Raw genomic sequence first — 26,704 nt, 5'->3', positions numbered from 1 at the left:
AGCTGTTTTTCACCACCAGGCTGAAACTGCAGGGCAGAGACACAGCTGAAGGTGGCTGCCTGGTCTAACACAGGGTTTGCACAAACCCTCTACATGGTAGTTAGGCAAAGGTCTGGAAGGCAGAGAACAGAAGCTAAACTCCCACTGGCTCAGGAAATATTTTATTCTTTATACTTTCATTAGAAAATAAACATAGGAAACAAAACCACAGAACACTTGTGTGATAGAAACAAACGCAGAAGGTTCAGAGCGTTGGCTGAAAGTGCTTAAGTCATGCTACCACGTCCCTGATCCCACCCTGTCCCCAAGCAAGGAGTCAGCAGGAAGCTCAACGAGCAGCACTACACAGAGCCCAGGCACTGTGGGGCCAAGCTGATGGCAGAGGGGAGCCTGTGCTCCCAGGAACACAACGAGGCAGGACACATGCTGAGCAGGGAGTGCTCCAGGGAGCCAGCGATGGAGCCCAAGTGTGGGGCAGGTGAGGGATAGCAAGTGTCAGAGGATGCGGGCAGGGGAATAAACAGCTGAGAACAAAGGGCAAAACGGAATCGTGGATGTTACTCCAGAACAGCCCCGGAAGCAGAAAAATCCTAGATAAAAGGAAAACCAACACAATAAACTTGAGTGAAAGGCTGCCATGGGTGTGCTGGACTCAGGTGTGTCCAGGGATGAACCCCAGTCACTCTCCAGCAAGACCGTGGTGGGCAGCAGCCACTGTGTCCCTGCTCTCATGGCCTCAGCTCAGGTGACCTCCCTGCAGGGTGGGAGCAAAGGCACGGCCGCAGCACAGCAGGGAGGGCTCCTGGTGCCACAGGTGGCAGCGCTTTGCAGCTGGGCCTCTCAAGCTTCTTGAGGGAAGTACGATGTGAAGAACCTTGCTGAGCACCTGATCAAGAGCACAAACACTGCAGCCCTGCTTCTGCAGCAGGCAGTGAGCTTCCCCCCTGCCCTCTGCCCCTGCGGCCTCAGGCTTCTGGGTCTCAGTAGTTGACAGCTTTAACCTGTGACTCCTTTTGTGTGCAGCCCTGGGAGGAACCTGCAGACACAGTGACACTGCAGCCCCCCCTCACACACACTCACCCAATCTGGCTCTGTACCCACGTGTGCTCAAGGAGCACGTTTGAACATTCATATGTACATGATGATTTGAAGCTGGAACACAAGAGCAGCTGGATTCACCCTCACACATCCACGTGGCTGAGAGTGACCCGAGGACCCACGGGGTCCTGTGGTGGCTGAAGAGGTGACCCAGTGGTATGTACATGTCCTTGGGAGGGCTCACCAGGCTGGCTGAGGCCAGGCTGGGGCATCTCTGCTCTGCCCATAGACTAAGCCACAGGAACAGCAGAGAGTGCAGCTTCTCATGACCCACTCACCCCCTTCCTCCAGCTTCCCATAGAGCCCCTGATTTCAAATGACTGCTGAGATCACACGGTTATGCACATGCTCTAGTCACAAGCAGCACAGAAAGCTGCTCTTCTGGTGCCTATTCCCACAGCATCCACAACTCTCAAGAACAGTCACTGCAAATCACTTGGGACTCTTCCTCCAGCCGAGACTTTTTAGAATGTTCTTCTCTGTGAGTTCCCTCCCGATCACTTCTCCCGAAGGACGCAGACTCCTGCGTCGCAGCGCTGCATGCCCAGGGAGGTGACCACTTCCCAGCTGTCAATGATGGGATCGTAGCACTCGATGCTGCTCAGCAGTGAGTTGCCATCGTATCTGCCAGGACAGAAAGTTACAGGTGAAGGATGGCGTTGGAGGAAGAGGCTGAGGCATTCAGAGCCCTTCCTGGGAGGCCGGACAGCCGCGCAGAGCAGGAACGGCCCAGAACGGAACGCCTGCATGAGGCTGCCCTTGCTGTCTGCTGCTGCTCTCCCGCCTGCCTGGGCCCTGGGTGGGCACGGCGACCCTGTGGGCCGTCCCCTCTTGAAATATCAGTGTGAGGAGCGGCCAGCTGAGATGGGGCGGCCGCTGTGTCCCCTCAGCTGCCCCGTTCCAGCGCACTGAGATGGGGCGGCTGCTGTGTCCCCTCAGCTGCCCCGTTCCAGCGCACAGAGCCGCGGGCCGGGCCGTGCAGGCCAGCAGTGCTTACCCAGCGATGGCGTAGAGCCGGCCCCGCAGCACCGTGGCCCCCACGTAGCAGCGGGGCGTGGTCATGCTCGTTACCGTTGTCCAGGAATCGGTGCGGATGTTGTAGGCTTCCACGGAGGAGAGATGGGCTGTCCCGTCGAACCCACCCACCACGTAAATGTGGTCGTTGAGCAGAGCCACTCCAGCCCCTGGGGAGAGAGGTGGTGGCACAGTCACGCCCAGGAGTGACACCGGCAGCACCGCCCCGGGCTCGCTCTAACAGGCTGAATAGTCGGCTGGTCAGCTCCTCCCTCTTCACAGGACATTTTGTTATCCTCATACCTCCCCCAAAAGAGCTGATAACTGTGTCTTCTGTTGTTGTTGCCGCCCTCCAATATGATAGGTGAAAACATGTCACTCCACCAAACACTGCTGACTCTCTGGCATGCGGTCACGGGGCAGCACGAGAAGTTCCCCTGGGCTGACACCTGACACAGGTGTGTGAACAGAGCAGCACCAGGCTCGCTCTGCTGGCAGGCAGCCAGCTAGGACGATTGGCACAGACACAGGTTCCTCTGGTGTTTCTGGCTCCCTGGTATCACCCAGCTCCAGGCCACAGCCAGGAGAGTGACACTGCTCCGTGTGAAGCTGGAGGAGGGATTTGCCTGACACTGCTCCTCTGGAAGGCAAGGAAATGCAAACTGGTTTCTACACCGTCGCCGAGGCAGAGGTGGCCAGAGCATCTGTCTGAACAGCTGTTCTCACAGCAAAAGCAGCCTGGCCTAACAGGAACTTATGAAACCAGCAGGAAATAACCCCCTGCCAGCCTCGGTTCCTCCTCAGCAGCCCTGTTCAGGTAAAGGACACAGTGAGGGTACAATGCCCTTGGTGGCCTTGGGAGCTCCTGCCAAGGGCTGCTGCTGTTCTGAGCTCCACCTTGGAGCAGAGTCAGCCCTGCCAGGCTGTTACCACCAACATGGAACTACTGCACTAATGAGCATCCTCAAGGAAACCAGCCAGCCACCCTGCAGCTCTAGGGCACCGATCTGCTTCTTTACAAACAGGGTATAAGAGACTTTCTGTTCCACTAAATGTACCCTCACTTTCCCTGTCCTTGCTGAGAGCACCGGGACAGCTGGGAGTGACCAGGCTGGCCCAGTGGGTTCTCTGAGAGCTTTGGTGAGAAGAACTTTGGCTAAAGGGACCAAACCAAGGTCTAATCAGGGAAGTCAGGTTCAGCAATGCAATATGGCCAGGAATCTGAGGGGTGGCCTCCCTCCAGAATCTGTTCTGAGAGGTGAAGAGAAAAAAGGAGGAGACAATCTCTGTGTAAAGCCAAGATTACTTTTAGTCCTGGTTTTGGAATTCAAAGACCTGCTCACAGAAAACTCTAGAAAGTTTTTTTGGGGGGCAAAAGAAGTCTTACAGGGTCCAAGGTCACCAGGATGGACTGACCTGATACTAGGATGAAGGTTGCAAGCACAACTAGTACCTAAGCTACTAGTAATTAGGAGTGTTAGTTCCAGAGTGGCAGCACAAAAACCTGGGCTAAAAAAGGTCTGTGGGCATACCCCCACTTCAGAGATCTTGGTGCTCCAGGTGACAGCATCAAGGAAGGAAGCAGCTGAGCCAGTGCTGGGGTCAAGAGCCTCACCATGTTCCTGCTCAGTCACGGCACCAAGGAGCTCATGCTGCAGGCCAAGGCACTGCTGCCAAAGCCTCCAAATCCTGTGGGAGCAAGCATGGACCTGGGAAATGCCTATTGTGGAAGGCTTTTCCCTTGAACTCTGCTTTTGGTCTTGCCCAAAGTCAATCTTCTCTGGTGTCCAGAGCAGACCCCCTGGGGAAAGCATCTCATCCTCAAGCTTCCTAGAGACCTCTGGGTCAGCCTCACATGGTGCCTCTGATGCAGGGAAATCTGCAGATTTTATCCCGTGTTTTATGTGGGGTCTTCCTGGGTGTGGAAAAGTGCCCAACTCCTAAATCAAAACCGTTCTTGGCAGATAAACCCACACCTAACAGGAATAGCCCTGTCACAGGAGTAAATATTTAAAGCTTGGGGTTTTGGTGAATGCCACTGCAGGCACAAGAAAGCTGAAATGTTTTTGGAGCAGAGCCCAGTTTTAGTGAGTACCCAGCACTTGTCCCTAAGCAGGAACACTGCACAGAGATCACATGGAGCCAGTGCTGCCCAGGCTGACTGAGGGGCAGTAACTGGAAGAAGCTGAGAAAAAGCAGCTTCAAAAAGGGATTTGAAAGAGGGTCTGTAAGCACAGAACTACCACACTGGGAACCGCCCAGCTGTGGAGGCACTGAGCATCCTGTCCCTGCACACAGGGCTGTGCAGGGCCAGGGTTGTTCACCTGCACGGTGTGGAGGGCAGTGCAGGAGGCCTGAGGCACAGGGTGAGAGCAGAGAGCCAGGACCTGAGCACAGAGGAGCTGCAGGAACCCCACTGGAACTCCTCTGAGAAATGAAGGAGAGCTTAGACAGAAAGATACTCCAAAAGTAGGATTTAAACTATATTTTTTCTCCTAGATACAACTGCCAACCTAAAGGTCAGATAGAACTCCAAGCAGAAGAGGCAAGTGAAGAGTTGGTGGGGGATAATTACTGTGTGACAGCATCATGTTTCAAGTCAACACCACTGGAGGGTAACACTGCTCTGGCAGTGCTGCTCTCTGTGTTCCTGCTGCACCAGGAGCTGAGGCCTTGCATGTCCCAGAGCAGAGCAGAGGTGAAGGAGCAGCCTGAGAGGGCACTCCTGCCTTCACCATGTTCTGTGCAGCTGAGGAGCACTGATCTCATACTACAGTCTGTAGTTTGTGCCTTCTGGGCTCTTCTCCAAGCCAAGCTCCTAGTTTTGGAAGTCACACAGGACTTCCTCTCCTTCCCTGTAACCTATAACCTCCTCCCCATATTCCTCATACATACCTTAGCCTGGGAGGGAGGCTGTGAAAATTAGTATTTGTTTTGGGAATTCAGCACCTAAAACCATTCCTTCTCAAAGCCAAACCACCCACTGAGGCCAGAGCATCCTCCAGGGCAGCAGAACACACCAGCAGTGACAGCTACCTCAGTGCAGCAGGACACACACTGACTCAAGGCATTGTGGGCTCTTACCTGAGCGCTTAGTGGCCATTGGAGTGACATTTGTCCAGTGTCCAGTGTGGGGGTCATACCTCTCTACAGAATTCAGGATATTCAGCCCATCATAGCCACCTGAAAGAAAAGCACAGGAGCAAACCCTGGGGCTGAGAATGTGGTGCTGCCATCAGCACAGCTCACCCTGGCGGGACAGAGGCTCCTGCAGCCAGCTCTGCCCCTGCTCTGCATGAGGCCACGTGGGAGGGCATCACATCCTCAAACCAGCACAACCAGGCAGCCCCGTGCTGCCCTGAGCTGCCTCTGAGCACACAGGCCACTGCTGCACTGCTCTGCAGATGTGCAGCTCCCAGCAGTGCACTGGCTCAGGTCTGAACAGGGAAGGCTGGGATGTCTCAAGAGCTGTTTCACAAGATACTAAAAAACCTCTGTGCAGCTTCAGCAAAGGAGCAGCATGCTGCCATCTGCCCAGGGGAACAGCATGTGGAAGAGGAATTTGTGGGGGGGAAGTGAAACCCATAAACTAGGTGGGTTTATGGTCAGGTTCAAGGCCAGGCTGGAGAGGGCTTGGAACAACCTGGTCTAAGGGAAGGTGACCCTGCCCATAGCAGGGAGCTGGGACGAGGTGAGCTGTAAGGTTCCTTCCAACCCAAACCATTCAGTGGGTCTATGAAAACAGTGTCTGGTGTATGAAATCTGTGAGTCCCCAGGATGGGACTACAACAGATGTGGGTGCAACGCTGGGTCTGCCTTTTCTGGGGCCCAGAAGGTGACCTACAGAACAAATTCCAGAGTGCTTTGCCCTCTGGCACTCTCATTATATTCACAGCTGGTGTGGGGCTCTGAAACTGAAATGAGTGCAACAGAAAGGAGCTGGAGAACACACAGCTCACATTTCTGGAGCACTACAGCCACCATTGTTTTGGGTGGTGCAGGTGCACCCTCTGTCCCTTGGCTACCTGCTGCATCTCTGGGCATTTAGCCACTGCTTAGGCCATGCAAGCCTCAGGTGGCACTGCTCATCCTCCACACTTCAGCCATCCCTCAAAGGTAGTGTGTACAGTCTGTATAGAATCATAGAATCATAGAATCAGCTGGGTTGGAAGGGACCTCAGAGATCATCAAGTCCAACCCTTGATCCAACCCCGCTGTGGTTCCCAGCCCATGGCACTGATGCCACATCCAGTCTCTTCTTAAAAACCTCCAGGGATGGAGAATCCACCACTTCCCTGGGCAGCCCATTCTAATGTCTGATTACCCTCTCTGTAAAGAAATTCTTCCTAATATCCAACCTAAACCTCCCCTGGCACAGCTTAAGACTGAGCCCTCTTGTCTTGCTGATCGTTGCCTGGAAAAAGAGACCAATCCCCCCTGGCTCCCCCCTCCTGTCAGGGAGTTGTAGAGAGTGAGGAGGTCTCCCCTGAGCCTCCTCTTCTCCAGGCTGAACAGCCCCAGCTGTATAATTTGCACCTTGCAGCATTTCCTGCAGTTATATGGCAGCTCCAGTCCAAGCCATTGTGATGGGAACAGTGAGAACAGGCAGCATTCACTGACACAGCTGGGAGTGCCCAGGGCAGTGAGGTTACACCTCTTCTAACCTGGACGTGACAGGTTGGTGCTCCCCAGGCAGCACCTGCGTGGTCACTTTGGTAAAAAGCCAGGATTTGCAGACCTCCCAGAGGTCCTGAGGTACCTACCGAGGCAGTAGATCACTCCATTGGCTACCACAAGCCCCGCTCCCTCCCGTGCTGTCTGCATGTCTCCCAGCATACTCCACTGGTCGATGTTGGGGTCGTAGCGCTCCATACTGGTGTGACGGCGGCTCCCGTCGAACCCGCCCGAAACGTAGATCATGTCTGCAATGAGAGAGGGAGGTGGGACCCAGCAAGTCAAGAGTCAGCCATGCACATGGAGCACGAGGGCCCTCACAGATTAAGAAAAACTACAGCATGGACTGCAAACCCCAGAACAACAGACCTTGGCACACTGGGAGCCAAGATGAACCCAGGCTCCTCAGCCTGGCTCACTGCACCCTGGCTCACTGTTGGGCTCACAGGCCCAACAAACAAACACAAAACCCATCTGGCCCTTAAATCTGCTTCTTGCTGTTGGATGAAAGAGAACACGCAAACCCAGTTATTTTTTTCGTGCTGCAGAACCACTGAAACACTGCCATGCCCAAACCCAAACCCTGCCCGTCATGAGCCTCAAGTCACATTTCCCCAAGGCCCTCACTCCTTCCCTGCACATGCTCCAGTCTCTCCAGTGCTGGATGACCACAGCTGTACTTGGTGCCCTGTGCTCAGTGTTGCCCAACACTGTCAACACCCTCAGAACTTCCCACTGCAGAATCCCTCACAGAGCCTCCTTCCCTCAGTGCACAGACACATGCCGTAGGAATGCAGCGGAGGCAGAGCTCCTCTCAGGATATGTGGGCAAGTTTTCCATTTCTGCACCCCAGTGGTGAGAAGGCAGAGTCTCCAGCTCCCCTCCTCCCCCAGAGCCAGCCCACTCTGCACACACCAGCTCAGGGCAAGAGCTGAACGGGCTGTTCTGCCCTGGCAGCTACCAGGACGCACCTCCAAGGGTCGTGGCTCCCGCCAGCCCTCGCCGCACGTTCATGGGAGCCACGGAGTACCAGATGCCGTCCTCGTCCGACGTGTAATCCAGGCACTCCACGGAGCTGAGCCGGGAGCGCCCGTCGTAGCCCCCGATCACGTAGATCCGGTCGTGGAGGGACACGGTGGCCACGTACCGCCTCTTACGGGTGATGCTCTGGGACAGAAGGGGAAAGGAGAGGTCAAAGGCAGGAAACAACACTGGTGCACAGAGATCAACGCTGCTCTCCCACCCTCTAATGCTGCTCCTTTGAGAAATGGCCCACTGCCCCAGAGCAGGCAGCACTATGGATTTAAAGGACTGTGTCTGCCTTCCCTTGCCCGTACTCTCTCTGCCGTGCTCTTTCCTCAGGGCCACATCTCTTTGCACTCAAATATTTAGCATTAAAAGTCATTTATCTTATGCTGCTACAGAATCTTTGATGCATCTGGGACTTTTGTGTGCCTCCCACTGGCTCCTGCAGGCACTGGTAATGGGAAAATGTGGAGACTCAGAATATCTGATGAAGCTTTTAGCCTCCAAAAAAGATCAGAATTTTGGGACACCGGGTGGTACTCGGTCTGCCCTGATCAATGATATTAAAGAAGAACCAGTTCTCCACCATTTCACACAGATAAAGGTGATTTTAATTTGGGTTGAAATACTCCTCAGTGCAGAGATTCTCTCTTTATGCTCCAAAACACTGCAAGGAGCAGGATCATGCAGCAGCCTGAAGGCTGCACTGATTACACTGTTCCTATTGACATTCCAATTATCATCACTAACCTTAAAGCTTAACACCCCCCCTTCACTAAGAAACACGATAGTTCTCACTCCCACAACCAAGATGTGGGTCTCTGCAGGCTCAGCTGATCAGGACTACGACAACCCCCTCTCACTCAGTCACTCTGCAAGCTGAAGTGGTTTCAGCATTCACCACGTAAATCCCTATAAAGAATTTCTGTCAGAAATCCTCAGGAGATTGCACAGGACAGCCCAAAGAGGATTGTCATCCAGCTGATGCTGCAGAATCAGTGTTCCCTCACAGCCTGGTCAGCCCAGTGGTGGTCAAACCCAGTCCCTTACCGGCAGGAAACTCCACTCCTGGGTCTTGGGGTCGTATTTCTCCACCACATCGATGGGGGACTGCTGGCTGCCGAAGCCGCCGATCACCAGCAGCACTTCGTTAGCTCCTGGGGCAGAGCGGGAGAGCAAGGCCAAGTCAGTCCCTGCACAGCCAAAGGGTCACCTCAGGGGAACAACCTCAAGAAACACTGAGCCTTCCCTGGTGCAAAGCTGCATCTAAATCCCTGTTTTCCTCACGGCTCTGGAGCAGGGACCTAACCTGGCTCCAGGCACTGGACTCCTCTGTGTCAGTGGGGAGGAGGAGGGAGAAACTCTTCAGGGTGCGTGGCCGGATGGCTGACGGAGGGGTCAGGAGCTGGCTGCTGGAGACCTGTTCCTCCTAACATCAGAGGCACTTTGAGAAGACAAGCCAGCTCAATTAGGTGCTGAAGCTGGCTCCTTTCTATCTCCTTTTGTGTTCTTTCCACTGTTTTTCCCAAACCTCTCACCACCCCCCAGAATCTGGAGGAGAATGCCCGCTTCCCTGCAGCCACCTCACAACACAAGGTCTCCCCTAAGCTGCAAGTAACATCCCCACCTCATTTCAGGGATTTTGTTCACCACTTAACTGAGAAACAAGTCAGGTTGTCTGAAGCTTGGAAAATTAAGTATTTTCTCAGGAATTGTTTCTTAAATCTTGTGTATCTTATTTCAAAGTTGCCTTCCCTCTACTTTCTTTTCTCTCAGATGGTCTCTGAATTTTTCTTATTTCCTCCATGGTTGTTAAATAACAGCTGTGACCTGGAGGGTTTTAACCTCCCTTGTACCTACTGCCTGGAAGGAGGGTAGAACAGAGTGTCCCCTGGGCCCCTCGGGCCCTTTCTGGAACAGGACTTTATCACTAGAGTTTAGGACTGTCCAGCTTTTCATTGCAGAAGGACTGAGCACCAAGCAACAAACATTTAACAAGACCCTCTCTGTCACAAAGCAAAAGATGAAGAATAATATAAAAAATAACTGGGAAGGATTCACAAAAGAGCTTCAACACCTTGGAAAGCCTCCTGTCCAGTAAGACAGCTAAAAGTGCAATTACTTCAGTTCCTCCCATGCAAAGTTAATACACAACTTGATCACAGTTTATAAGTGACACATTGTTGCTATCAGATGGTTTGGAATAATTTAAAACAGGTAGGGCTGAACCTTTGGTTCAGTTTTAACCTGTACAATTAAACAATAAAACAGTTTTGTGATGTCTTTTTATCAGGTGAAGCATTTCAACTAAGAGCAAAAGGAAATGTGTCTTTCTATAATCATAGAATCACAGAATGGCTTGGGTTGGAAGGAACCTTAAAGCTCATCTCATCTCATCTCATCCCACCCCCTGCCATGGGCAGGGACACCTTCCACTGTCCCAGGTTGCTCCAAGCCCCGTCCAACCTGGCCTTGGACACTCCCAGGGATGGGGCAGCCACAGCTTCTCTGGGCACCCTGTGCCAGGGCCTTGCCACCTTCCTGGGGAAGAATTTCTTCTGTATTCCCCTCTTTCAGTGTGAAGCCATTCCCCATTGTCCTATCACTACAGTTCCTGATGAAGAGTCCCTCCCTGGCTTCCTTGTAGGCCCCATCAGATATTGGAAAGCTGATGCAAATGACAGGCTGAGCTGAAGTGCAGGTCACTGAAACTGGTGTAGGAATTCCCACAAAAATGTGCTGTGGCCTGGACTATGCTGGAGCAGCATAACAACATTCCCTGTAGGCCAGAAAAGTTTGATCAATGTGTCTCTGACAAACCCAGTTTGCCTTCTTCCTTTCACGGGTAAACTGCTTTCTGTCCCCTAAAACAGGTCACGAGGGGATTTTGGGGTCCCCCTCCACCACACCTGCAGCAGCACTGGAGAGCACCCAGGGAGGGTTCCTTGCAGGAAAAGTGGTCCATGCTGGCACTGATGTGAGTGCACTGGGATACAGGCATGGCACAGACAGTCTGACAGATGCCAGTAAAATATTTTTCCTTCTTCTGTAGGTCATTCCTACTGTTTATATTGCTCTTGAGCACTCACAGCCCTAAGCCAAGCATTTTCCCAACAATTCAGTGACTGTGCTTGGTAGGAGTTACTGAAATAAAGGAAGAAATCATCATTTATTGTCTTAGCAAGGCTAAGGAGAAAACAAAAAAGCACCTATGAAGGGAAAGAGGGCCCTCTCCATTTCCCTCTTTGTGCCTTCCCCTCTCCAATTCCCTGTGGAAACTTGCTGGCACTGTAAGGCAGCTGTCACTCATCTCACAGCTCTCTCTGGACACTGATAGCTGTGTTTTCAGACAGGAAGAAACTCTTCCCACACTTCTTGGACAGCTGCATACAGGTCAAACATATCTGCAGGAACCAGCAACTCAGGAAACTGGTTTTATGGTCAGAGCAAGGGCCTGGGATTAAAGGCAATCAACTGGCACTAAGCAATCATGCTCTGAAAAAAAAGGCCCCTCTGTCCTCTGCTCCAGTCACCTCTCTGTCCCACTGGGGACCATGGGATGACGAGTTGCTACTCGTGCCCATCAGCACAATTATGAGGCACTAGACAAGGTGTCTAACACAACACCTGCCAGTGCCCTGGCCCCCCTCTCAGTGTCCTTTCCTCTGCTGCTCACCCAGACGTGCTCGTGTCCTGGGTCCTTGCATCTGGCTCCGGAGCTCGGGCCGAAGGTGGAATTTCTTGGCTTCATCTACGAGGTCTCTGCACTGGAGGCTGCAGCGGATAAAAGGCTGGGGGGAAACATGAGTCACTGGTACATGCACTGTATTTTAGGAAACCTCAGAAGAAGTGTCCTAAAGCCAACTCTTACCAGCTCAGACAGCATGAAAAGGACTTGTGTGCAGGCTGCAGTGTCCTGATGCAAACACTGCATGCAGGGAAATGCAAAGGCAACTGAAGACCAGAGTGCAGCTGAGAAGATGTGGCTTGATTCTCACAGTCTGGCACTGCAGGTTCCATAAGGAAAATGACAGCAGTGAAAAACTCTGGAAAAGCCACTTCTGCTGCATTTAAGCCAGTAGAAGTATGTCTGAGAAGGGGAACTGGCAGAGAAATCACACTGGAAAGCAGTTTGCCTCGATCTGCCCCACATGACTCAGCCTGCACCTGCCATCAGAGAAGAAACGGGGAGCACAGCACGATGAAGCATCCTAGCTGACCTACTGCCCTGACCTGTGCACAGGGAACATGGAGTTGTGGAGAGGCAGCAGAAGCAGTGAGGTCTTGTTTAAGAGTGGGGGGCACTTCACCCAAAGAACAGCCTCATCTCCTTGCACAGTGCCTTGTAATTCCCCTCCCTGACTGAGGGCCTGGACCAACCTCCCCTGAATGCTCAGGTTGCCCTTGGGTGTTTGGTGTATATGCTGCTTCCATAAGCTCAGATTTATTTGTACAGGTTCTTGGTCTTTGTGCAAGGCAGCCAGAGTGTTCAAAACCCACAAAGGGCCAATACTCCACTTTCCACACCACCCTAGGCTGAGGATGTCCCACCAGCATGTGGCACTGCCAGACTGGAGAGGGCACCCTCTGCATTCACTCTCAGGGAGCTGAGAGCCTGCACACACCATCTCAGGCTGGACTGGGAACAGACCCTTTTGGTACCAGTTTTGGTACCAGACCCTTTTCCATTAACTTCAGTTTCAGTTTGAAGTAGACCAATCCCTTCAGCTCTGGCACAACCTAATTGCCCATTGGCTGCCCTGGTTTAAGAACATCCATAATCTATCCCATCCAAGATGACTGCTGCTAAACCAGTCTTTTCTTGACGTAGAGAAATGTCCATTATTCACCACTCAGCACCTGTCAGGTGACAAGGGCCAGTAACCCCTGAGTACCTCCCATCACTGTCTAAGCTGAAGGCTGGTTTGAACTTCTCTGTGCCTTCCTTTCAAACCTTGCCTGGGGTCAGCATCCCTTCGTGTTTGGAATTAAACTTCCACTGAAAAACTTAATTATCTGTTATCATCATCCCCATTTTGGGTTGCCACTGCAGCATCCCAGCACACAAAGCAGCAGTGTTAGCCATGGCTCTCGGCCGTGTGGTGGTCCTGGGTCCACACAGCTGCTGTCCTCAGAGGTACATGCTGGCCATCTGTACCTCAGACACCTTCTGAGGAGCCATGTGTTCTCTCAGATCAATGCCAGCAACCTTCAGCCTCGGGAAGGGGAGCTGCCAGTGCTTAGGAATGAAGGCAGAAAGCACTTGGAGGTTCTAACAGATGACAACAGAAAGGTGCTGCATATATCAGCAGAGACAGCTGACTAATGGCTCTGGACGGGGCACCCTCTGGCTGCAGAGTGGGATGCTGTGGCTGCTGGCACAGCAAACCACTGCTCGGTGTGACAGTGGCACTGCGCCTGAGCAGGGACAGCTCCACAGCGTCAGCATCGAACAGCATCCACAGAGAAAGAGCTTTGCACATGTTCTGGTGGACAGCAGGAGCCCAAGCAGGGCCATGCCCTGGCAGGCAGGCCCTGCTGCCAGCCGTGCCCGTACCTCGGTGTCAATGACGTCGGTGATGTAGCGGGGGGTGAGCAGCGGCATCCGCACGTACTGCAGCAGCTCCGGCAGCGACGCCTCCCGGTCCTTCTTGGAGTGCTTCACCCAGTTTATGACTGCCTCGAACACTGGCTCTTCAGAGTCCACCTGGAAAGAGGAGGAACATCCTGAGAGACTGCAGGATAACACGGGAGCTACCACCACAGAGCAGAGAACACCCAGGCTGCTGACACTGCTCCACAGCGACCAAGGGAGTGGGAAACTGCAGCTAAGAGTCTGTCAGGGAAATCCCCATGAGCTGTAATTACAAGCACCATGAAATTCCCTCACTTTCTTTTCCTTGAACCTGCATCTGGTTATTTCCCTACAGCTGAGATCAACAATGGGCAGTTCAAGTGCCAGAGCAGTGAGTGGTACGGCAGAGCCTGGAGCTGCCACTCACTGACCTGCAGGAACTCACAGGGCAGCTCCCCAAATTCTCTGTGGAGCAGGAGCTGCAGTCCTGCAAAACACAAAGAGTCATTATAGAGAATACATATCAGAATCCTGTTTCCTTTGCACAGAGCAGTGACTGGCTTAGTCCCCAGCAGCCCTGTGCCCATGCACTGCCCTTTGAACACCCCAGCCAGACCAGCTACATTTAAGGGATTTTTTTATTTCAATCCACCTTTCAGAAACTACAAACAATTGGATTTCAGACTGGAGAACCCCAGGGCATGAATGTTACTGTTTATTTCTACTGTTTATTTTATTTTATCAGGAGTTTATTTCTGTCTCCATTTAGGACCAGCACATGCTGATGCTAACACCACTCTCAGAGATTACACTGACTAAACCATCTAAATTTGATACTGTTAGAGAACCTCAGGTGCTGTGGATATCTATGATTACCAAAAGCAAAAGAACTGTAAAAATCTCTGTAATATATAATTTAGGCTTGGTTTTGTTTTAGCACATCTATCAGACCATCCAACATAAAAGCAAATCAGATATGAATTTATTATCACAAAATCTGTTAACTGAGACTAAATATGAAGATAAAAGGAGAGCCTGTGACGAGAGGACTGAGCCTTCCCACCAGTCTATGACTGGTCCCCTTTGAAGTCCAGTTTGAAGCTGTCAGGCAGAATGTTCTGAAGCAGGGAGTCACAGAGGTTAATTATGTAAGGCCACTCTTCCACGCCATTGATTTATATTTGTTACAGTGTAATTTGGAACAGCCTCTTCCTATTGGAAATACAGGGAAAGGACAATTACAGCTCACAAAAGGAGAGCAGAGCACTGTATTGTTTTCAATTCCCCCACCTCCTCCTTAAATGCAATAATCCTGCATCGATTTATTCCCTCCTGAACTGAATGTCCTCAAATATATTTAACAGTTTTGTTGTTCATTAAATAATTTGTCCTCTGATAAATGATGAATAACACTAAATGCAGCACCACAGTGAGGACCTGCCATGGTACTTCTTGAACGACCTGGGGATTTTCTGAGGGTGCTCCCTCAGCACACTCTCATTCCACACAGCACCTCTATGCTGGCACAGCAAGAGAGATTTGAGATTTGTTCCTTATTCCAGAAGGATTTCAGTTGGAAGGGACCTTAAAGCTCATCTTGTTCCACCCCTGCCATGGGCAGGGACACCTTCCATTAGACCAGGTTGCTCCAAGCCCTGTCCAGCCTGGCCTTGAAAAAGTTACTCTTCCTTCTTCTTATAAGCCCCCTTCAGACACTGGAAGGGGCTCTAAGGTCTCCGTGGAGTCTTCCCTTCTCCAGGCTGAACACCCCCAGCCCTCCCACCCTGTCTCAAGAGCAGAAGGGCTCCATCCCTCAGAACATCTCCATGGTCCCCTCTGGACCTGCTCTAACAGGTACTTTCTTGTGCTGAGGATCTCAGACCTGGACACAGTGCTCCAGCTGAGGTTTCACAAGGACAGAGAAGAGGGGCAGGATCCCCTCCCTCACCCTGCTGGTCACATCTTCTTAAGGTCTGACAGTGTATGCACACCCCACTGCCTCCTGCAAGGCCTGAACCAGCCCTTCCAATCCACAAGGAATGTTACTCCGCAGGCCTGGCTCATTCTGCAATTCCTCATTATTTCCCGGTTCCTGCCTGAAGCTGCTGTCAGGATCACCACAGTCCACACCAGCTCAGCCCCCACAGCATTAAGCTGCAGCTTGTCAAACACCAAACACACCCAGCCTTCTCCGCTGCTGACCCCACTGCTGACCCCACTGCTGACCCCACTGCTGATCCCAGCTGGAGCCCAGTTGTTCACTGCTGTCTCACGTGCTCTTTCTCAAGCAGCCTCATTAGCAAGAGGATGTCAGTGTGGCTGAAGGCCACTTTCAATGTATGCATCAACAATTCTCCTGTGGCTACCCCCGTACTGGCTTTTCAGGAATCCCAGCAAAGGTAATCCTTACATTGGTTTGTCTCCCAGAGTTCCTGTTCCTCTGAACACTGAGTAGCGATTACTTCAAGCCCATCAACTACAGTGAACATCAGCTCTCGACAAAATCCACCTCAATAAATAATCATGCCCCGCCCTCATTACCAGGGAATGTTGAACTTATTCATAGAGAAGTTGGAAAAACATATTTGATGTGTTCCAGTCAAAAAGCAAATCCTCCAGAAACCCACCTTGATGGAACTTAAATTTGGGAACTAACTCCCTGCAGAGTCAGACCTCCCTGCACCATCCTGGGGATGACACAGGCATTCCTTGTGCTGCTGAGCAGCAGGCAAACACAAGTTAAAGCTCGGGGGTATTTCTAAAATGTAGGGATTGAGACAACTTGTCTTCTTCAGGGAAAGGAGGGAACAATGTACCAAGAACTCTGCAGAGGGAACTCACTGTGATTAACTTGCAAGAAACACTTGTGTGACAATAAATTCTTACAGAGAAACTACATGTTATTGATCAATTACAAATTAGCAAAAGAAATTAGAACTTCTTGAGAATTTTATTTCAAATTAGGAACTGTGTGAGAAGCCCATCCCAGGAGTATGGACTAACTACTGACTGGTTTCAACGTTTTACTTCAACGCTTTGCACAGTAATGGTACTTTTCAGGTTTTACCTGAATTTCATCACACTTGATGAGCTTTTCAACCTCTTCTTGATTTAAAAGGATAAACTCTTCATGCTGAACCACCTCTGGAAAATGTTTCTGGCTGAAGACCTCTGCAGCTTGCATTAGATCCACACAATTGTGTGTCTCAGCAAAATCCCGAATGCCCAAACAATTTGATGGATCCAGCTGGCTTTCTAGAAACTCACAGCAAGCTTGTTTCACACCTACGGAAAATTGGAGGGGTGAATGAGCGCTGCAGGCTTACTGTCAATCCACTGCTTTGGAAAGGGCTTCAAAGAAGAAACTTCTAAACAATAATGAAAAACCCAACTCAAATAACAAGTAGAAATACTACAGAAACACAGACATGCAGGTATTGCTTTGGAGCAGGTGAGGACACTCAGTGGCAGCCAGACAGACCATGTGCCTGGGCTGGTTTGGGCTCTGGCTGTCCTATTTAAATGAAAAAATAACATCAATCTGATACTAGGAAAAGACTCCAATGCGAGTTGTACTCACTTTCACAGATTATAAACCATAAATGTATCTGCTAGTGGATATGACTACCAAATTTCTAGGTTTTCTATGATAATTTTTGGGTAAGCTGCCTGGGATTTGGGATAGTTGCCCAGAATAGCTCCACAGGTGCACATGCAATGACATCAACCAGTTTGTTATTGACCTGTGATGGCAGGTCAAATGACATCTAGGATTTGCCTAGTATAATAATTTGACTGAGCTGTAACATTTATGTGCTACAGCCCACAATGCCTCTTTGGAATACTCCTATACAGCAGCCCAAAGCATGGAACAATAACCTGTTTTATCATCTTTTTTTGCACCCAAGTCAGTTCCTCTACCAACGAGACCACAGAGCACAAGGAAACAGGAGTTTGACGTAACTACTTATAATTCCTCCCCCAATTTCTCTTCCATTCACAGAGGGTCACACAAACCAAATACCTAAACAGCAGCAACTATGCAATATGTGCTGCTCCTTGAATTACCTTTCAGCTGAAGCAGACATGCTGCTGGGAGCAGTTCTTGGACGTTTTCTACTGTCACATGCACAGTTTCTGTATATACAAAGTCCAGCAGGATTTCCATGGTGGAGGCTGTCAGGCCCTGGATATCCACACAGGGTTTATCTTTCTCCGAGAGCTGCAAATTAGAAGGGACACACAGCTATATTTTTTAGTAATGTGATCAGAAATCCCACAACACTCAGCAGGTTTGAAAATGAGACCTGTCAGAGAGGTTTCAATAGAGATTTGTCCTTTCTCTTTTTGGGCTCACTGAAAGAATAAGAAGAAGGAGGGAATTTCCCTACAGAATTCACTTACAGGATGAGTAAGATAAAGTTCATTATGGATCAGGAGGACAGTCACACTGCACTGTAAAACCTGCCAGCTGAGATCAGAGTGAGCAGAGATTACATGTGTCATCTGTGTAAGACAACTAAACCCTCTCCTCCAAGCAGTAACTCCAGCCTTTACTCCAAAGAACAGTCCAGGGGAATTCCTCTCTGGGCTGGATGTGTGTAACACCCTGCAGTTCTCATGGGCTCCCCTCCTCACTGTTATCCCCAAACAGGTTCTGTCACCCAGTGTGCAAGAGGCCAATCCACATCCAGAGTTGAGGTATTTGATTTATTTCAGTTCTGTGCAGAAAGGGGAGCCAGGTGGCCAATCCCCAGTGCCAGCACAGGACTGGCAAAACTGTTCACTGTTTATACATTTTAGCAAACAAAGGCAATTATGCTCATTGGCTACAAATTGCCTAGTTCTCTTATTAATTAGCATTGTATCTTCTATTGGTTAATGATTCCCTTGTTTCTTATGCTAAGAAGTCCCATTCTCAGTCTTTCTCTTCCTTTGAGGTGGGAGAACAGGGTAGAGGGGAGATGGGAGGTGGTGTTTCTGGAGTTGGTGGTCCATGGGTTGGTAGTCAGGATCTGCCCCTGCCAAAATTACCTCCTACCCACTTGGAGCTGATTTCAGTACAGTTACTGAGTTGGCTTTCTTAGTTTCTTCCTTATCTTGGGGGTTCTGCCAAGTGTCCTTGTGGCCTGGAAATTTGGCATCTCTGTGCCCACTATCAGTAGCACATCCTTCTGCCCAAGTTTTGGTAACCTCCCCCAGGTCTGAGATCACTGAAGCACATCCAGCTCTAAAAGTTGACAAGGCAATTCTACCAACATGTAATTTTCCTTTCTAACACCTGGACATCATCACCACTCTGCTCTAAAATCAAACCAAACCAAACCAAAAAGCTTTCTACACTGGTCAATTCCTCATCCATTCTGCAAGCTTATGGTGAAGGTTCCTAAAAAGAATGACCATAGGCCAGAAAGTTAAGGTTAAATGTGGGTTTATCTTAAATATTTGAAAGTAAAATGACAATATATGCACTTACACAATACAGACTTTGTCCCCTGACTATTTTATCACCTCTATGATTCACTTTGGAAAACTATTTTTTCCAAGGAATGTTATCCTCTCAACGGTCAATCTTTGGGAACAGCAAATTCTGTGAATCCACCAAATTTGCACAAAACTGAGATTATATTTCACAGAGCATCAGCTTTGTGATTCAGTGCCTCCACCACAGAGCTGCAGGCACAGCACCTGATGGTTCCTGAGCAGCGGAACAGCAGGTGGGCTCAGCAATCACAGCCTGCACATCGCTGCCAGCTCGGCAGCACGGCTGGACCTCAGCAGACAACGATCTCCCTGCCACATGCTGCAAAACCAACCTGACTTCTGGAGCACCAGAGTGAGCAGATGAAAGCCCATGGCTTCTCTTGCCAGGAATGAGCCCAAAGCTGGTACAGCCAGTTGGGCAGAGACTCAGGAAGCAGAAAGCATGATCGCTGGGCTTCGAATTTGCCACAGCTGGGGAAAAAGGAGGTGATACAGAAGTACAGAAAAGAGCAGTGAAAGCTGCTCCTGCAGAGGCACTCGCTGGCACAGCAGAGAAGGGAAGGGATGTCTGCTGGGACTGAGCCCTGCCTGTGATGCAGAGATACACTTGCAGCAGAGAAGAGAAGTGCAGGAGGTAATGGTGAACCTAGAAGTAATTTGAGGGAAGAGGCCTTTCAAGCCTGTTGACTCAGTGAATAAACTTTATGACTTTCAGAGTCAGGAGGGAAACAGCAAATTACCTTGTCTGACCTGCTGTGTGACAGGCCAGGCATTGCATTCAGAAGCTAAAACCAATTCCTGCTTTGGGTCAGAGAAAACATTCTGAAAACAAGACTAAGCTGTTTGGTAGCACAAAGGACACAGATGTCACCAAAGGTCAGAACTGATCAGACAAGATGTTCAGATGATTCCAATAAGCAAATAGAGACACAGACCAAGCATATTTAGAAAAAAAGAAGTTACAAACTTCTGTTGACAGGAGGTTACAAGACCACCAGACCTCCTGGTACTTGTAAGCATCAGTTCTTCACACATCAGCCTGGAACTGGTAAAGAAGCTCCTGACCCACAACCAGTATTCAGTAATCAGGCATGCACATACTCTCTATTCTGCTGACCACGACACAAACCATGGGGACAACACTAAACCACAGAGATGATCACTTCCTGCTTCCTTTATATTTCTGCTGCGTTCCACTACTGGGTTGTTATTTTGCTCACAGTTTACTCACATGCTAAGGATGCCTGGAAGGAAGGAAGGAAGGAAGGAAGTATTTCAAGTAACTTCACATAATGTATGTGATGCAGAATTGGGATCCTAACATCATACCTTAAAGAAGGATCTCAGGGTGGAGACAACTTGATTCTGAATATAGAATTGTGAAATGGTTTGGGTTGGAAGGGACCTCCCATGGACCTTCTGTCAGTGGGAAGCCATCCCCCCTTGTCCTGTCACTCCAGACCCTTGGAAACAGTCTCTCTCCATCTTTCTTGTCAGCTCCCTTCAGGTACTGAAAGGTCACAATTAGGACACTCTGGTGCCTTCTTTTCTCCAGACTGAACAACCCCAATTCTCTCAGCCTTGGAGACTTTTCATCCCACGAGGACCCTGAGCTGAGCTCAAGCCTGTGTGTGCAGCATTAGAGAACTGCCTGCAGTGCTCAGTGCTGGGCTGCTGGGACACAGTCCTTGTTCATCAATGCTGCCCCATATTTGGACTCAGAACGCAAAATTATGGTCATACAGTGCTAATCAACACCCAGGCTTTCCTCTCTCAGGTGTTCAGTGTTTCCTTTCCTGGGTGTTCAGTGGCACCAGGCACATCTCTGTTGTTGGAATTTCAGAGCAGTTTCCCCCCTTGTTTAATATCAGAGCTCTGCTCACCAGCAGGGAGTAGAGCAGTGAGGGATTGAGCCTCCCTCCTACAAGCACATTTCTAACATTATAAAAAGCGTGCAGCAGTACAGATCTCGAAATCAACTGCAGCATCCAGGAAGACACATTTCCACAATCAAGGAGAGTCACTTCGAGGAGTTTTATCCCAGGATGACCAAGTTGCTGAAAGCCTTAAGGCAGGGGCTGCAGATCAAAGCTGTGTTGTGAAACACAATGTTGCTGTCTCTTCTATTCCATCCACAAATCACTGTGCTGGGTTTGGGTGGGGCAGAGTTAATGTCCTTCCCAGGGGCTGGCATGGGGCTGTGTTTTGGATTTGTGCTGAACACAGGGATGATAATGGAGATGGTTTTGTTATTGCTGAGCAGTGATCACAGAGAGCCAAGGCCTTTTCTGCTTTTCATACTGGTGAGGGGGCTGGGGGTGCATGGGAGGTTGGGAGGAGACAGAGCCAGGACAGATGGCCCAAACTGACCAAAGGGATATTCCAGACCACAGGACATCGTACTCAGTGTATTAAATGGGGGGAAGAAGAACTCGGGGGGTATGTTTGGGGTGATGGTGTTTGTCTTCCCAAGTCACCATCACACATGATGGGGCCCTGCTCTCCTGGAGGTGGCTGAACACCTGCCTGCCCATGGGAAGCAGGGAGTGGATTCCTGGGTTTGCTGTGCTTCCGTGTGCTGCCTTTGCTTTCCATGTTAAATTGTCTTTATCTCAACCCATCCATTTTCCAGCTTTTACCCTTCCCACTCCCTCCCTGGTCCCGCTGGTGGGGGAGTGAGTGGCTGTGAGGGGCTTGGGTGCTGCTGGGGCTCAACCACGACAATCATGCAACTCACTCTGCAGGACAAAAGGCCTACAATTTAGGAACTACGTTCTTACCCAAGGCCACTTCTCGTTTTTGCCTATACTAATGCAGATACACAAAAGTACACTGGAACAAACCCCAATTTCTTCTTACTTGCAGGGGAAGTGAAATGCTGGCACGACAGTTCTAAGATGTGGCTCACTTCGCTCCAGAGTGCAGTGACATTGACCATGTAAGAACCTGGAAACAGCAGTTGTTTATTTTCAGAATAGTATTTCTCCACCTTCTAGGGGACAAGAACCCTTCAGTTTCTAGAACACAGCCAACAAGAGAAGACAGAATAGTTTCTTTCTGAGGTGGAGACAACAATCAGCTCTTAAGAGATCCCAAGCTATGTTAACTTGACCAAACACAGACAAATGTCAGTGCACAACCGGGGTCCAGGGGAGCTAAAAATGCTCTGCAATTTTTACTACAAGAACAACTCTGTAGGTAAAACTGATGGTGTTTCAGTTCTCCCACACTGCTCAGCACAGGGGCAAAGGAAAGTGTTGTAAAGAGCCTGAGTTCATCAGGTGATCAGTGGCTTCTTGTTCTGGAAAACGGGAACTGAAAATGGGATGAAATTAATACCAAGCAAGACTGATAAGTTTTTAAAATGTTAAAGTCAGAAGTGAGAGAAGGAAGGAAACTAGAGAGACAGGGATGGGCAAAGGCAGCTCTTTATGACAATGTCTTCTGACAGTCTCAGTGCTGTCCTGCCATGCACAGATGTGGCACCAGGAATGCCACGGCATAAACCTGGGACATAACACCAGGAATGCCACGGCATAACCCTGGGACCAGTTTTGAACAAAGCCTTGTGCAGCCCCAATCTGGTACATCAGCGCAGCCAAGCAGTCCCCAGACTGGCAGGAGGGGAGCGATGAAGTGCCATGGACTGTTAGCCCATGACACCACATGGCACTCTGAGCTCCCTCGAGTCCCAGCCACGGCCAAACTGCACCCACAAGTGCCTGGAGAGTGCCCAAGCACTGTCCCATCACACCCCCCAGGACACACAGGAAGCAGGTCCACTCTGAGGCTTACCAAACTGCCCTTTCCTGGAAGGAAGCTCTCCCACAAACACTTCATAATCGCGTGCCCCTTGGCAGGCTGGTCACTTTAGTGTTTCCATGCAGAAAAACCCCAAATTTGGAAGAAATACAAACTAAGCAAAAGAAGCAAAACCCTTAAAGCAAAGGCAGTTTGCAGTGGAAGAGAGCAAGTGATCCTGTCTATTGTCCACTTTCCAAGGAAGAATTTCATTCCTAGGAAGAACTACATCTCTCAATGAAGATGTTACAATTAACACGAGGAATTAACGAAGGAACAATTAACGAAGGAAGGAGACACAGCTCAGCTCAGATTCAAAGCACATCAACCCTCAGCCTTTGTGAGCAGCCACAAAGAATGTTCTGGAGCACATGGAGTGACTGGATCTCTGCACACTGCCTAGAGGAAGTCCAGAAGTCAAAAGCATTGACAGGAATGCGGAGGCAGACCCAAAGAAGCAGAGACACTCTGCTGTACTGCTGTGCACCTGGAGCTACTGGAGAACAGAGAACTTCAGCCTCCAGGGATTGAATTTGCTTTGTGTAATTTTTGCTTTAAATTACATTTCCTTTATGCAGAGAAAGAGCATAAACCTGATGAATTTACAAATTTCACGAAGACGTGGACCAAAAAATATATTGGTATGTGATCAGGCCACACGTCTTCTTTTGGTTGCTTTGCACAGGACTGTAAAAACTGAAACACCTGCTTCCCTGACAGCACTGAGAGCAGTGGGCACACAGAGAGCTGTGCCACAGCCTTCTTTGCTGGGTAAAACAAAGAACAAAATAATTCTCTGCTGCAAGGACTCCTGGGCTAGCAGGGAGGGCTTTAGGACCTATGAGCTACTTGTTAATGTTTCTCCCTGCTAATAGGAAAGGTGGTAGGATAAGGAAAGCATCTTCTGCAAGAAAAAGCCACAAAAAATTGATTCAAACTTATAAAAGACAAAGCCAGGCAAAGCATCTGATGTTTAACAGCACAAACGAGTGCCAGTTTTAGCTCAAACAGCACCTGCCAGTGACTCAGGGAAACAGCACAAAGGTAGTGCGAGTCTCCCAGGAAGAGCCAAGGTGCTCTCAGGTGGGATCTGCTGGGTGGAGCAGATCTGGGGCTCAGTCACCCCAGCCCCAGTGCTGGAGGTGACACCTCCACAGCACGAGCAACAGCAGGCACCAGCTGCTCAGCCAGTGCCAAGGGGAGCTGTCAAACCCCCTCCTCCCTTGCACTCCCCAGGCACTGCTCGCACAGCTCCACACCAGGGCTGCTGCCCTTGGCAGGAAAGATGCCCAGAACCACAGAAACCACAAATCACCACTAGAAAAATAAGTAAATGTATCAGAACCCCCTGGTTTGGCAGCTCAGTCTGCCAGCTCGCTGGACACAGGGTGGTCCCAGCACACCAAGATTCAGGACCACAGTCCCAGGTACAACCTCCAGCTCCACACCAGGCCACAATAAAGGGCTCTGGGGCCACCATGAGGGGACCCAGAATCGCCACGAGGGGCTCCAGGGCCAGCAGGGGGGGATCCAGCAAGACCCAAGGCCACCATGGGGGGACCTGGAGCCACCATAGGGAAATCCAGGGTCACTGTGGGAGAATCCAGAGATACCCAGGGCCACCATGGAGGAATCCAGGGCCACCATGGGGGGATCCAGAAAGACCCAGAGCCACCACGGAGGGACCCTGGGGCACCATGGGGGAAACCAGAGAGACCCAGGGCCACCATGGAGGGACCTTGGGGCACCATGGGGGAAACCAAAGAGACCCAGGGCCACCATGGGGGGACCTTGGGGCACCATGGAGGAATCCAGGGCCACCATGAGGGGATCAAGATCCACTATGGGAGCATCCTGGGCCACCACGGGGAGTACCCAGGGGACTCCCAAGACCACCACAAGGGAATCCTGGGCCACCACGAGGGGGATCCTGGCCCAGCTGCTGAGCAGCTCGCCAGAGGGCAGCCCCGAGCGTCGGGCGGCCCTGCCTCCTCCACCCACGGAGCACCCAGGGGGCCGGCGGCGGCGGCAGCACCGACCTCGCTGGTGAACATGGCGCAGAAATAGTCGCTGCAGGCGGCCAGGACGATGCGGTGGGCCGGGAAGTCCTTGTGCTCCACGCGGAGGGTGACGTCGCAGAGCGTGTTGCTCTTGCGCAGGGCGTTCATGGCGTTGAGGATGGACTTGGCGTGGGAGTTGGTCATGATGTCCTTGGGGGGGGCCATGGCGCGCGGCACCTGCGGGCACAGCCAGCACGGCCACATGGCACGGGCGCCCCGCCGCCGCCAGGGGGCGCTGCCGCCCCGCCCTGCCCGCCCCTCAGCGCCCGCCCCGCCCCGCCACCGCCCACCGCGACCCCGCGGCGGCCACACCCGCCTGGGGGGGGCAGCCCGGCTCGGCTCGACCCAGCCCAGCCAAGCCCAGCCCAACGCGGCCCGGCCGCACTCACCGTCGCAGGGAGAGGTCCCGGCCCGCACACCTCGCCTGCCCCCCCCCCGCTCCGCCCTTCCCCTCTCCCCGCGCGGCGCGCCCTGATGGCGTCATCGCGCCGCGCCGCGAGCCCGCCCCCCGGAGTGCCGGGTGGTTGCCGGGCAACGGGCGCCCGCAGCGCCCCCTAGCGGCCCCCGCGGGGCCCCGCAGAGACAGGGATGGGCTGGAGCGTGTCCAGCGGTGGGAATGGGGCTGGGGAGGGGCTGGGAAGGGGCTGGAGCACCGGAGCGGCTCAGGGAGCTGGGGGAAAGCTTTCTCAGCCTGGAGAAAAGGAGGCTCGGGGGGACCTTCTCGCTCTCTGCAACGCCCTGACAGGAAGGGGGAGCCAGGGGAGGGTCGGGCTGTGCTCCCAGGGAACAAGAGGAAACGCCCTCAAGTTGCAGCCCGGGAGGTTTAGGTTGGATGTTGGGGAAAATTTCTTCCCTGAAAGGGCGATCAGGCCCTGGCCCAGGCTGCCGAGGGCAGTGGTGGAGCCACCATGCCTGGAAGCGCTCAAAAAACCTGTGGATGTGACACTTTTGGGACACGGGTTAGTGGTGAACAGCATGGCAGTGCTGGGGGAAGGGTTGGACTCAGTGATCTTACAGGGCTTTTCCAAACTTAAGGATCCTGTGATTCCATGAGTCTCAATTCTCTGTTGCAGCAGAGCCCTCACAGAGCTCCAGGCATGGGCTGTGTGGTGCCCCCCACCCCCATGTGCCGCTCCTGCAGGATGAACCCCCTGGAACTGGCTCTCTGAGGGCTGCTGGAGCCAAGCTGGGAGAGAGGCAGCGGGAGACTGCTTTAGTATCCCAGGATTTTTAAATGAACGCTATTTTTGATCTCTTCCCACACACGCATCTCAACATCTCCAGCAGATCACCTCCAGCTGACAGCCCTGAGCCACCCCCGCTCCCCCCTGCCCTCGAGCTCGCTTCCATCCTGCCTGGGGATGGATTTAAAAACCTGAATCTGTACATACGGTCCTTGTCAGCAACCTGAGATAAATTCCCAGCTAAATGTAGAACAAATTACAACTTAAGAAAATCTGTACATGGAGTTTAAGACCTTATCCTGGCCTGGGGGCAGGGTCAGTCTGTTTGGAGGCTGTATGTGGAATGAGAGTTTGGGGGATTTGTTTGACCTCAGCCATGCTAAGCAAGCAAAGCATTGGCAATACCCAGCAGCTGGAGGTGAGAATTCAGTGTTTAGCAAGGAGGACAGTTTACCACTGCCTTCAGAGCTGGCAGATGCTTGGCCACAGGGGATCTTTAAATCAGCAGTGCCTCGTTCTGTAGACCCAATTCAAGCAGAAATTATTGTGCTGGAGGCAGGTACCAGTATGTTTGTCAGACTGCATCATCATCTGGTTCTCCTGGAGCTTGAAGTCAGTAGGGATGTGTGACCAGAGTGGCAGAGCACACTGTCAGTGCATGAGAGATACAGCCTGGAGTAACGGAGCAAAGAGCCATAATATGCCTGCCCACTGCTCGTCTCCACATGCTCCTTGTTTCCCAACAGACACATTAAATTAGCCTCTGTATCCACCTCATGCTGATTTTT

The 26,704-nt window shown here is 51.3% G+C and overlaps 1 protein-coding gene across 2 annotated transcripts; it reads right to left on the bottom strand.

Annotated features, from left to right (window-relative positions):
- Nucleotides 1-139: 139 nt before the first annotated feature.
- KLHL12 (kelch like family member 12) lies at nt 140-25,214 on the bottom strand. 2 transcript variants are annotated; one of them, XM_051771676.1, is made up of 12 exons: nt 25,122-25,214; nt 24,712-24,909; nt 17,456-17,609; nt 16,455-16,672; nt 13,370-13,519; nt 11,489-11,603; nt 8,863-8,969; nt 7,758-7,953; nt 6,876-7,034; nt 5,197-5,295; nt 2,096-2,282; nt 140-1,722 (listed from the first exon to the last, which is right to left on the bottom strand). In XM_051771676.1, the coding sequence occupies exons 2-12, from the start codon at nt 24,895-24,897 to the stop codon at nt 1,596-1,598; spliced, it is 1,698 nt and encodes a 565-aa protein (XP_051627636.1). In that variant the 5' UTR covers nt 24,898-24,909; nt 25,122-25,214; the 3' UTR covers nt 140-1,595. The 2 variants fall into 2 exon arrangements, with proteins under 2 accessions (XP_051627636.1, XP_051627635.1); XM_051771675.1 differs by lacking the exon at nt 25,122-25,214 and having other exon boundaries at nt 24,712-24,961.
- Nucleotides 25,215-26,704: the final 1,490 nt, after the last annotated feature.

The sequence above is a fragment of the Manacus candei genome, unplaced genomic scaffold (genome assembly GCF_025592945.1).
Source record: "Manacus candei isolate 608988 ecotype Guabito, Panama unplaced genomic scaffold, ASM2559294v1 h1tg000139l, whole genome shotgun sequence".
Lineage (NCBI taxonomy): Eukaryota > Metazoa > Chordata > Aves > Passeriformes > Pipridae > Manacus > Manacus candei.
The sequence above is the reverse complement of the archived record's forward strand: the minus strand, read 5'-3'. Positions and strand labels throughout refer to the sequence as shown.